The sequence below is a fragment of the Lagenorhynchus albirostris genome, chromosome 5, assembly GCF_949774975.1.
Source record: "Lagenorhynchus albirostris chromosome 5, mLagAlb1.1, whole genome shotgun sequence".
NCBI classification, from domain to species: domain Eukaryota; kingdom Metazoa; phylum Chordata; class Mammalia; order Artiodactyla; family Delphinidae; genus Lagenorhynchus; species Lagenorhynchus albirostris.
In genome coordinates this window covers 52,332,279-52,345,144 of record NC_083099.1, presented here as the reverse complement: position 1 = coordinate 52,345,144, position 12,866 = coordinate 52,332,279, and the positions used below count along the sequence as shown (strand labels likewise).

The 12,866-nt window shown below is 34.4% G+C and overlaps 1 protein-coding gene across 1 annotated transcript in view; it reads left to right on the top strand.

The window, feature by feature from the left end:
• SPATA16 (spermatogenesis associated 16) overlaps positions 1-12,866 on the top strand; it is a 220,648-nt gene that overhangs the window by 42,184 nt on the left and 165,598 nt on the right. Inside the window, exon 2 of the mRNA XM_060149017.1 lies at positions 9,511-9,656. Within this exon, the coding sequence (XP_060005000.1) occupies positions 9,511-9,656 (146 nt within the window). The remainder of the gene's footprint in view (positions 1-9,510; positions 9,657-12,866) is intronic.

Genomic DNA, 12,866 nt, shown 5'->3' with positions numbered 1-12,866 from the left:
TATCACCTATATCTACTGCATGCCCAACTCAGAGACTCATGTTCAAGGACTCATTTCTGGGGCTCTAAGTGCTATTTCATCCCCTAATTCCAGTATTAGTACTCTCTTTTTGTATCTATGCATAAATGTTAATCCCTTCAACATTTAGGAAGTGGAAATGGACAAGAAATGGTTTATTTCACCTTGAGATATGAAGTTAATGGGAAGAAGAGGTGGTGAAAGAAAGAGCAGTGAACTCTGGAGGTTGAAATTTCTTTGGTTTTTGTTTTCTTATCCTTACAATTCTCCCAGCAAAGAAAGTTCTATAGGTAAGTTCTAACAGTGCCAAGGTGAGCTGCAAGGAGAACCAAGAAGAAGCTACCAACCCAGTCTCTAGTAAACATTTGGCGTGGACCAGGCTCCTGTGCAGTCAGACCTTAAGAAAGATTCTACATGGTGGGAAAAAAAAAAAAAAAAAAAGGAAGCATTAAACTCAGGTGGAATACTGAAGTCATGTTTTCCAAGAGAAAACCACTGGAAGTTTTCATCAGCAGTTCTACTGAATGTCCAACAGAGGTGTTAGGTACCAAGATTTAAAAAAAAAAAAAGAAAATTCAGGAACAGAATAATTTAGAACAAGGAGCCTGATGTGGAGGAAAGAGGACTTTCCATTAAAAAAAAGAAAAAAATCTTGGGGCTTCCCTGGTGACGCAGTGGTTGAGAGTCCGCCTGCCGATGCAGGGGACACGGGTTCGTGCCCCGGTCCGGGAAGATCCCCCATGCCGCATAGCGGCTGGGCCCGTGAGCCACGGCCGCTGAGCCTGCGCGTCCGGAGCCTGTGCTCCACAACGGGAGAGGCCACAACAGTGAGAGGCCCGCGTACCGCAAAAAAGAAAAAAAAAGAAGAAAAAATCAGTTGTAGCCCCTGTTAACTGGGAAAATCACTAGACTTCTCTTGGTATAAGATTTTTTTTTCTTTTTTAAAAAAATTATATAAGTTTCAGGAGGTTAACATTATAATTCAACATCTGTATACTACAAAGTGGTCACCAGCACAAGTCTATTTACCATCCATCACCATGCAGTTGACTTTCTTCACCCACAGGTTTTAATACCTGTCAAATGGGAAAATTTGTTTTATCTACTTTGTGGAGATACTAAAAAGCTAGATGTAATTATATACATGAAAATCTCTTAGAAATTTTAAAAATTCATGAGTAAAGGAGTCTTTAATATCTTTCCTGTTTTAGAGATTGTCCTCTGTAATTCTGATTTGATACTATCACTTATTGATTCTTCTTGCTTCCAGTTTAAAATTATGCTGCAATTTAATTTTTGATTTCTTTATAATTTATTTTCTTCAATTCCCTAATCTCACTGTTTCAAAATAACAAATGTATACTGCCTTTACAAATTATCTTTTCCATTTAGATTCAAGGGAATATCTTCAGAATTCAGTGCTAGAACAGGGAAAGAAATGCAGAACATGCCAAGACACCAGGCATCATGACTGATCTCATAGAAATTAACAAGAAAAAGAGTAAGAGCATAAAAGACAAATGGTAAAGGATCTGACAGATAATCCATAAATAATGAAATATAAATGACTAACAAATATGCAAAAAAAGGTCTAGTCTTACAAGCAACTAAGAAAAGCAGGTGGTAACATTTTAAAGAATAAGAAGAAGCCAACACTTTCTTAAAGAGTTACTGGCAAGAAAGATGGAAGTAAAAGCGAATTCTCTTCCTGAGTAAAGCACACAAGCACACAACACACTTCTATATAAAAAAAACTAAAATAAAAGCCCAGGACCAGGTGGCTTCACAGGTGAATTCTATCAAACATTTAGAGAAGAGCTAACACCTCTCCTTCGCAAACTCTTCTAAAATATAGCAGAGGGAGGAACACTCTCAAACTCATTCTATGAGGCCACCATCACACTGATAGCAATCAATACCAGACAAAGATGTCACAAAAAAAGAAAACTACAGGCCAGTATCACTGATGAACATAGATGCAAAAACCCTCAACAACATACTAGCAAACAGAATCCAACAGCACATGAAAAGGAACATACACTATGATCAAGTGGGGTTTATCCCAGGAATGCAAGGATTCTTCAATATATGCAAATCAATCAATGTGATACACCATATTAACAAACTGAAGAAGAAAAACCGTATGATCATCTCAATAGATGCAGAAAAAGCTTTCAATAAAATTCAACACCCATTTATGATAAAAACCCTCCAGAAAGTAGGCACAGAGGGAACTTATCTCAACATAATAAAGGCCATATATAACAAACCCACAGCCAACATTGTTCTCAAAGGTGAAACACTGAAACCATTTCCTCTAAGATCAGGAACAAGACAAGGTTGTCCACTCTTACCACTATTATTCAACATAGTATTGGAAGTTTTAGCCACAGCAACCAGAGAAGAAAAAGAAATAAAAGGAATCCAAATCGGAAAAGTAGAAGTAAAACTGTCACTGTTTGCAGATGACATGATACTCTACATAGAGAATCCTAAAGATGCTACCAGAAGACTATGAGAGCTTATCAATGAATTTGGTAAAGTAGCAAGATACAAAATTAATGCACAGAAATCTCTTGCATTCCTATACACTAATGATGAAAAATCTGAAAGAGAAATTAAGGAAACACTCCCAAAAAGATATTTTATTCTTTTTGTTGCACTTTTTGCAACAAAAAGAAAAAAATATCTAGGAATAAACCTACCTAAGGAGACAAAAGACCTGTATGCAGAAAACTATAAGACACTGATGAAAGAAATTAAAGATGATACAAACAGATGGAGAGCTATACCATGTCCTTGGATTGGAAGAATCAACACTGTGAAAATGACTATACTACCCAAAGCAATCTACAGATTCAATACAATCCCTATCAAACTACCACTGGCACTTTTCACAGAACTAGCACAAAAATTTTCACAGTTTGTATGGAAACACAAAAGACCCCAAATAGCCAAAGCAATCTTGCGAATGAAAAATGGAGCTGGAGGAATCAGGCTCCCAGACTTCAGACTATACTACAAAGCTACAGTAATCAAGACAGTATGGTACTGGCAGAAAAACAGAAATATAGATCAGTGGAACAGGATAGAAAGCACAGAGATAAACCCACACACATATGGTCACCTTATATTTGATAAAGGAGGCAAGAATATACAATGGAGAAAAGACAGCCTCTTCAATAAGTGCTGCTTGGAAAACTGGACAACTAAAAATAAAAGTATGAAATTAGAACACTTCCTAACACAATACACAAAAATAAACTCAAAATGGATTAAAGACCTAAATGTAAGGCCAGACACTATAAAACTCTTAGAGGAAAACATAGGCAGAACACTCTATGACATAAATCACAGCAAGATCCTTTTTGACCCAGCTCCTAGAGAAATGGAAATAAAAACAAAAATAAACAAATGGGACCTAATGAAACTTAAAAGCTTTGGCACAGCAAAGGAAACCATAAACAAGATGAAAAGACAACCCTCAAAATGGAAGAAAATATTTGCAAACCAAGCAACTGACAATGAATTAATGTCCATAATTTACAAGCAGCTCATACAGCTCAATATTGAAAAAACAAACAACCCAATCCAAAAATGGGTGGAAGATCTAAATAGACATTTCTTCAAAGAAATACACAGATTGCCAACAAACACATGAAAAGATGCTCAATATCACTAATCATCAGAGAAAAGCAAATCAAAACTACATTGAGGTATCACCTCACACCAGTCAGAATGGCCATCATGAAAAACTCTACAAACACTAAATGCTGGAGAGGGTGTGGAGAAAAGGGAACCCTCTTGCACTCAGATATGATTAATCTTCTCATCCCAAATCTCAGTTAAACATGGTAATAATTGTGCTAAAACAAAAGGAGGGGGATAAAAATGAAAGACCTTAACATGATTATTTTTTAATTAAACTTTACTTTGAGATAACTGTAGATTCTTATGCGGTTGTAGAAAATAATGCAGAGAGATCCCATTTACTCTTTATGCAGTTTTCTCCCACTGGTAAGCTCTTGCAAGACTAGTACCATCACCAAAATATTAAGATTCAGGCATTCCACCAATCTTAAAATTTCTCCAACTTTACTTGTACTCGTGTGTGTGTGTGTGTGTGTGTGTGTGTGTGTGTGTGTGCGTGTCTTTACTTCTGTGTATCTACCCACCAAAGTCAAAATACCTTACAGTTTACAGTTCTAACACTACAAGGATTCCTTCCTGTTGTCCTTTTATAACCACAACACCCATTCCATCCCTAACCCCACACAATCACTAATCTGTTCTCTATTCCTGTAATTTTGTCATGTAATCATACAGTATATAACCTTTAGGGATGGGGTTTTTTTCACTCAGCATAATTCCCTAGAGATTCACTTAAGTTGTTGCATTATCATTCACTCATTCCTTCTTATAGATGAACAATACTTTACAGTATAGCTGTACCACCATTTTTTTAATCATTCACCATTGAAGGACATCTAGATTGCTTCCAATTGGGGCTATTATGAATTAACTTGCTATAAACATTCACATATGGATTTCTGTGTGAACATAAGTCTTCATTTCTCTGGGATAAGTGCCTAACGTTGAGTTGTACAGTAGTTGCATGTTTAGTTTTTTAAGCACCCGCCATATTGTTTTCTCCACTGGCTGTACCATTTTACATTCCTGTCAGCAATGTGTGAGTGATCCAACTCCTCACCATTCTCAGATTTTGGTGTTGTCACTATTTTGTATTTTAACCATTCTAATAGGTATGTGGTGATACCTCACTGTAGTTTTAATTTACATTTCTCTGATGACTAATGATGTCAAACAATAAACATGTTGAACATCTTTTTATGAGCTGATTTGCCATCTGCATGTCCTCTTCAGTGAAAAATCTGTTCATGTCTTTGCCCACTTTCAAATTGGAGTCTTTATTTTTTCTTAACTGTTGAGTTTTGATTCCATTATGGTAGCGAATATACTCTGAATGATTTCAGTATTTTTCAATTTGTTGACGTTTACTTTATTGCCCGTGATATGCTCTATATCGGTGACTTTGCCATGGGTGCTTGAGAAAAATATGTATTCTGCTGTTGTTACGTGGAGTGTTTTACATATATGTCAATTACCGTTGGTTGACTGTGTTGCTCAGATCTTTATGATCTTTGCTGATTTTCTTTCTAGTATTTCTATCATTTGCTGAGAGTGGGATATTGAAATATCCAACTATAATTATAACATGAGTATATTTTAATACGTTTTAGATTTTAATTGAAAACATAAAAAGAAGCACAGCATATGAAAAAGAAATGTAAAGATTATATACGATACATAATTTATTATAAAAACATGAAAAGGATGTTAGGAATATGAAAAAATTAATGGCAATTATACATGGTGATAGGGTTATGGGTAACTTACTCTCCATCTTTAGACTTCTTTGTAATTTCCAAAGCAATATAAAAACCTTAAAAATTTCTGATTGGATGAATGATATACACTCTTATTTGTAGCTAATTGATAACTCAAATAATGCCACATTTTTCAAGATTTATTGTTCTCTCCTAGACCTTCAGGGATCACTCAAAATTATGTCCCAGGAATATGGTGGGCAAACACTCACCATACAGTATTCTAATAAGGGAGAATCTATTAGCAATATCAATCTTACTAATGATGATACTAATTAAAGAAAAATGTGTGGCTGTATTTTTAAGAATGGAACCATAATATAATATTTAATCTTGGTTATTTCTGCTATTATTGGGCTTTATATTATTTTTATCTGTGTTTTTAAACAAAACTTGAAATTCCTTTTTGCCACAATTTCTGAAAATAGGTTTGATATTTATTTCTTAAAAGAACTTTGCGATACCTTAGAAAAAGGTTTTGTAACTCTGAAGTATTGCCATCCTGTTTTCAGAAAACTATCAAATATATTTTGTAAAATACGTATTTTTTTAATAAAATTTGAGCTGTGATTCTAATTTACTACTGAAATTTCATTTTAATCTACCTTCTCATGAAAACAACAATACACATAAGAGTCTTCACTGCATTTTCCCTTAAATATTATGCTTTTAACTTGTCCATGCTTCATTCAAAAGTATTTTAGGCTTCTTTTCAAAACAAAAACTAACACATAATTTTTGTTTCCTAATTCAGTCTTCTCACTGATATACTATATCAGGTAGTTTAAAAGTTTTTATTGCCTTATCTCCATGAGTTATTTCACCAAAAAGGTAAAGTGTATAGGTTTAGACAAATATAATTTGAACTAAGTCACCCTTCCTACATTCAAACAAATACATCTCACATTAAAGTTCTTCATCTTCTAGAAAATTAACTTCGCAGTCCCTACAAATGTCTGCATGAAAATTTGAAAATTCAGCAAAATATCTGTAATGTTCTTTATAATCCTGACACCAGTACTTTGTCTATATTTACTATAATTCTACCTTTAACTTCAACATATTTACAACAATTTGCAAAGCTTATTTCAAAGATGCCCCACTTTGGCAAATAAATAAAGCAACCTTTGATAAAATCAGAAAGTACTCTATCTTAGAGTACTTGACTGATAAACCAAGATCACCACAAATATACATAAGCCTACCCAGCAGGCTGCCTGTTCTCCCATTTTAATGTGAACTGAAAAATTATCCCTGTCTCTCCTTGCTGTCTTATAGTTTGGCTTCATAAAGTATACTCTTTAGTGTGTTAAGATTGATCATTTTATTCCTTTTCTGGCCTTGAATCTCACAAAAGTAGAGAATATTGAAGACATTAGGTCAGGCATTTATTCTTCACTTTATCTCAATGTTCATAGGCGAAGTCTTTAATATTATTAAATCTGAAGGTCAGCTTCCTCTTACCATGTAGGATCTGAGTGTCCTTGTAGATGCTACTCCCTGAATGGCCCACATATTCATCCCACAAAAAGCGTGCCTGAGAAAGGAAACATGCCTGCTCCACCACAACAGAGAGGGACACAGCGGAGGAAGGGGCAAAGGACACATACACTGTGGGGCTTGTTTGTTTCTCTTTTGTTTCTTTAAGATGTTATGTGAAAAATCCATGAGATGTGAGCATTTAAGACTTGAAAAAAAAATGCTGATTTAATTTAGAGGATAAAATTAATCAAGAGGTTTTAGAATTTTAATATGATGATATGCTGGCAAATAAAACTACATAATTTCTACTCATTTTGTTTTCTACTGATTTGGGCTTTATAAAGAGCTATGTCATCCAAAAACCTTTTTATTTTCCCCCTGAAAAACTGTTGCTTTAGGTATCTCTGGGTCCTACAGGATCAGGTTGGCCCTACAGATCAGAGGAGAGGTGTGGTCTCAAGCTGTCATGTTCAAACTATAACATTTTCTCTTAAATGATATTTTATTCCAACTATATTGACATTCGTGAGGTCAGACTCTCGGGAATAGTTACCAAATCAGTGTTAAATGCTTTGTCTCTTTTATTATCAATTTTATCAGGTAATCTTTATAAAGCAACCAGACAACATTGACTGAGGTCATTTACTTTGTATCTTCCACAAGAGTCTTTGCTTTTTTTCCCTCCAAATAATTGAGAACTGTACTCTGAGGACCCTTATAAGAACATAAATAGAATTTGACTCTTTTCTAAAGGATAATTTGAGGGGAAAAACTTTTACATTTGATTGTGTGCATATAGTTGTTCAGGAAAAGGAATAATAGATTACATATCTAAAGAGCTCTTATAATTAGTAAGAAAAAGATTATGGAAATAGGCAAGGAATAGAAAACAGGAATTTACATGGAATTAAAAATAGCCAAAATTTATTTAAAAGACCTATCTAATGCAAATTAAAATGTAAGGGCAGTAATTTTTGTCTGACAATTACTAGTAATTACTCAATAACTATATATTGACTGAATGTATGTATTATAGTAACAAATTTCTCCCATCAAATTGGAAAAGACTTTTAAAAATGATATGAATTCTCAGACTTGACAGGATACCCAGGCAAAAGATAGTAGCACCAGGTAACTACCAATTCAAACTAGGGGTGTTTAACATCTAGATTCACCTTCAGCTCGTAGTTGTTGGATAAAATTAAGAAGAGAAATACATTTTCGAACAGAATATAGTCATTCTCAACCCATTTGCACTTTAAAAAATAACTGACAACAATGTTAATGTAAATGAGGTTGCAAGGCAACCTCAACTTACTCTATAAAAGAAAGATTAGGGGACTTCCCTGGTGGCATAGTGGTTAAGAATCCACCTGCCAGTACAGGGGACACAGGTTCGAGCCCTGGTCAGGTAAGATCCCACATGCCGCGGAGCTACCAAGCCCATGCGCAACAGCTACTGAGCCTGCGCTCTAGAGCCCGCGAGCCACAACAGCTGACTGAGCTCGCGTACTACAACTACCGAAGCCCGCGCGCCTAGAGCCCGTGCTCTGCAACAAGAGAAGCCACCACAATGAGAAGCCCAAGCGCCACAACCAGAGAAAGCCCGTGCGCAGCAACAAAGACCCAACGCAGCCAAAAAAATTTAAAAACAGAAAAATTAGTTTAAATAATATCATTTAAATGCAAAGGATTTAGAATACAAGAAATTTTACACTAAGGTATATATAAATAGGTATTAACTCCAAATATTACTATCCCTGGTAAGAAAAGCATAGAGGATACAGAAAAGAGCAAAGAAGCAGATAATCGGAATAAGGTCACTAAACAGAGGTGGAGTTTCTCCTCCCCCATCAGCCTTGATTCTAAGACACAGTAGAAAACTCTGAGGGGAAAAAAAAAAGTGCCGATCTATCCTTGTCATATTATTGACACTTCTTAATGTTTGGGCTTCTCCTCCCAAAATTAATTATTTTCTTCTTCTACAGTTTATCTGTGGTGCCCAGAAACCACTGACTTCCTGGAATTTTTATTAAGAATTCCACATTCCTGCCATGTTTTTCAGATACTGTGGCCTCCGCCAATAAATTCTAATAAATTTTCACTTCTTTTCTTTCAATAACATCCTAGCGAATATGATTCAGACTCAAATTAATCACCGATCATGTTAATGGCTCCTAGGAGTTTACTTCCGATACCCCTTATTATATTAAATCAACTTGATAGTGTGCTAGATCATTGCTCAGCTGGGTTTTCATAAAAGCATTGGTATTTAATATGATTTATATCTGGTTTTCTGCTAATATCTCTGCTTATTGTGTGCTCTATTTTTAAAACAGACATTCTTAGCTAATGGCACCCGTTTAAAATATATCATACTTTAAAAATATTTTACAGGAAGCATTTTACAGTAAAATACGTTACTTATATTACAGTCACTTAATAGTGAACAGGAACAATTTATTTAATTTACAATCAAAATGTTAATATTTGACTTGTAGTTTGGAAAAAGTACATGTACATATATATGTTTTGCTTGTTTAAAAGATCAATTATATGTCAAGATTATTAGAAAATTTAAAGCACTGTATTTTTTTTAAAGCTTTGCAGCAAAGGGGCAGCTCTGGGAAAACCATTTGAAGCATCTGCTGAAGATGTAGCAAGTGTGGCAAGTTTCATTGAGACAAAGCTTGTTACATGCTATCTACGGATGAGGAAACCTGACCTTGCCCTGAATCATGCGCACAGGTAAAATGAAGTATTAATAACTACAAGTAAGTACTATCCATGCAAGCAGAGGGTATTATGTGAGCCTGTATGATTAACTTAGATTCCATTTAAATTTAAAGACAAAACAAAAAACATTTCTTTACTACTCCATTTATGTTAAACGAGGCAATCATAGAGATCACAAAGGGCATCTCAAAACCTAATGGAAGAAAGAGAGCCATAAATAATTATCCATAAAGCCAGACAAAATAAAAAGGCAGATACCTGTAGTAGCAAATTACAGCAGGAAGAAAGGAGGGTACGAATAAGGTTAAGTAAGGAAAGAGAAAGATCAGAAGGATTTCCAAAACTGCCCAAAATACAGAGAATGGTAGAAGGAAATTCCAACTGTGAAACATGAGCAAAGACTCGAAAGCTTATCGCTTATTTGGAGATACCATAGCTGAGTCGAAGGATGCTATGCAGGGGTGAATGTGACGGCTGTCCAAAGGTGTAAAACACTTTTTAATCTATGTCCTTAAAGATTTCTTTTATATGTTTCTATCCCTCTTCAGAACTCTGTTTTAGCTTGTGGCTTCCTAGAATCCTCAGCCCTATCTTTTTTTTCTATAAAAATGTCCTGTTTCCTAAAGGTCTTGCTCTTATCATGGGTAATATTCAGTTTAATCTATGGCAAAGATAAAGTGATTATGTTATGTCTTTCAAATAACTCTTTTCTTAGAATTATGAAGCCTCTACCCCTCTCTGCCTGGCTTAGAGTGATTGACCTAAATATTTAGTCTTGTTCATTTTCTGATCTCACACATCCTGGACTTCTTTTGGATACAAATGATAAAACTAATATCAACATGAAAACATAATGCCTGCCCTGTTAATAACCACGAGGAAACACAATTATCAATTATATTAATACTCATTATGTCAGCAGGAGATCTGCCAACATGCTAAAAATCATTTACAACTCTACATCCACAATGATGTAAGAGTTCCGCCAAAGATTCTTCATGGCTCTAAGGAGACCTCAAGCTTGTAGGCTTAAGCTTGACATCAAGGACAACAAAACCACTTTTAAATTCATAAGATAACCTGCTTGAAAGAAATTTTCTTGCTTTAAGTAAACTGCAGAACCTAAACACAGATTCTCTTTGACACCAAAGAAAATTAGACTCTAGTTTCTGGAAACACCTTATGCAACCATCATTTTCAAACCCAATATCAGGACATATGGTTATGTCAAAGAATTTCATTCCATTTCCCTTTGAAAGGAAAAAGCCACTTGGGTGACTTGTGAGCTCAATGGAAAAAATTATTCAAAATTGGGAATAGCCCAGAAAATCTATAGGCATACATAAACAACACTGAATTGAGATGCACTTGAAAGTAATTATTTATCACCTTCTCCACGGTTTTCACTACACATAAGAAGTGCCACCAAAATGGCCTGCATATTAAGGCCTCATTAATATCTCCTGCGGGCGCAAGCTGCAGCTAATTAATATCTCCTGGATATTAGAATGGTTTGATGGATTTTCAAATCATTTTTAATAATAAAAGGATTCAAAATGGTATGGTCATGTCAATATTTAATTCAGTGTTATAAAAATAAGTAACAAACATTAATCAAAATTGTACTATAAGAAACAAGGATGCAAGGATTAGTTTCAATAGATTCACTATTTAGGCTTAGAAACTTTTATTTTAAAACTAAGCATGCTCTTTCGAGACCTTGAAAATTACTGAAGGGAGGATATATAATGATGAATAGTAAACTAATCTTCCCCATTATGCTAGGATTAACTTTTGTATCCTTTTTATTCTATTGTAAAATAACTTTTGCTTCTTCTAAGTTGAACATTAAGAAATGGAAATCAATAGAGGTTAAACAGTCAATTCATACAATTAATAATGCACCAACTGAAATAAATCATTTTGCTACCCAGCAAAATGTCATATTGCAGAACTGCAGAAGACAGTGCATATGATTCTAATATTTAAATGTTTTTAAAGAGCTCAGATTTTAAAGTAGAGCCTGAAACATAAATATATTTCTCAAAATAAATAAATTAATCAGGATACTCAGTCTATAAATAGCCTACAACCATTATACATTATATATTCAGTTATACACTGAATGCAGAATCTTGCTTTTGTATTATTACCACATTGTGATGGTTGATACTAATCACGGAGCAAAATTAAAATATTCCCTTTTTGCATTTATTTGCATTTGCTGAAGCATCCTTTCTTTAATTTTATGTAAATGTGAGGTCTACTGCATATCTTTAGGAGATTTGTTAACACAAAAATTAGTTTGAAAACCATCACATAGTTTTGCTTCTGATAAAAAGTAACTGCATGTTGTTCTGTCATGTAGAAGACTACAAGAACCATAACTTTATGGTTTTAGGTTCAACAAAGATACATTTTGAAATTAATTAGCCAAGTGTTGACATTTAAAATATGATAATAAGTAATACAAAGGCTTTAGAAACAACTGTTAACAAGTTTTTCTTTTTTTAAATAACATATCCGAAGTGGCAAATATGGGTATCATTTTTTTTTTTTTTTACTTCAACCAAAAGTGATGCCTAGACTCATCAGTCAAACATATCAACTCTGTGCTCACTTCATCAAACTAGTATCATTGTTTATCAGAGGTGTCTTGAACATTCCTAAGGCTGATTTCTAATTACTGCTATCTTATCAAGAATAGAAATCCTACTATAACTCTTTTCCTATCATACAATTATATGTTTATTTGTATAATTGTAAAGATTCTAATGATGCATATCAACTTTTTTGCATATTTCCCACCTTTACATTGCTGTTGTTTGCTTGTTTTTGCTGCAGAATTTTGATGCCACAAGGTGGCAGGCAAGATGAAGTCTAAAATAGCAAATATGTGGAAATGAGCCTCTTTTCAAAATTGTAATGGTGTCATCTACATTCACTCATTCATTCAACAAATATTTATTGAATGCTCACCAAGAGCTTGTGCTAGGCAGTGGGGGTGGTAGTTGTAAACAGGAAATATGTGGTGTTTATGCATATTAGAAGAGGTAGCAAAGTTTAAAAAACAAATACTAATAAATATGAGAAAAAAGAGTGTGTGATAAATGCAACGAAGGTAATAACATAATTTCAAGTTGCAGAGGCAGCATTGTATGTTAAATCAGAGCATGGAGTCTGAATCTGACTGCTCAGGTTTTCATTCTGACTCCCCCACTC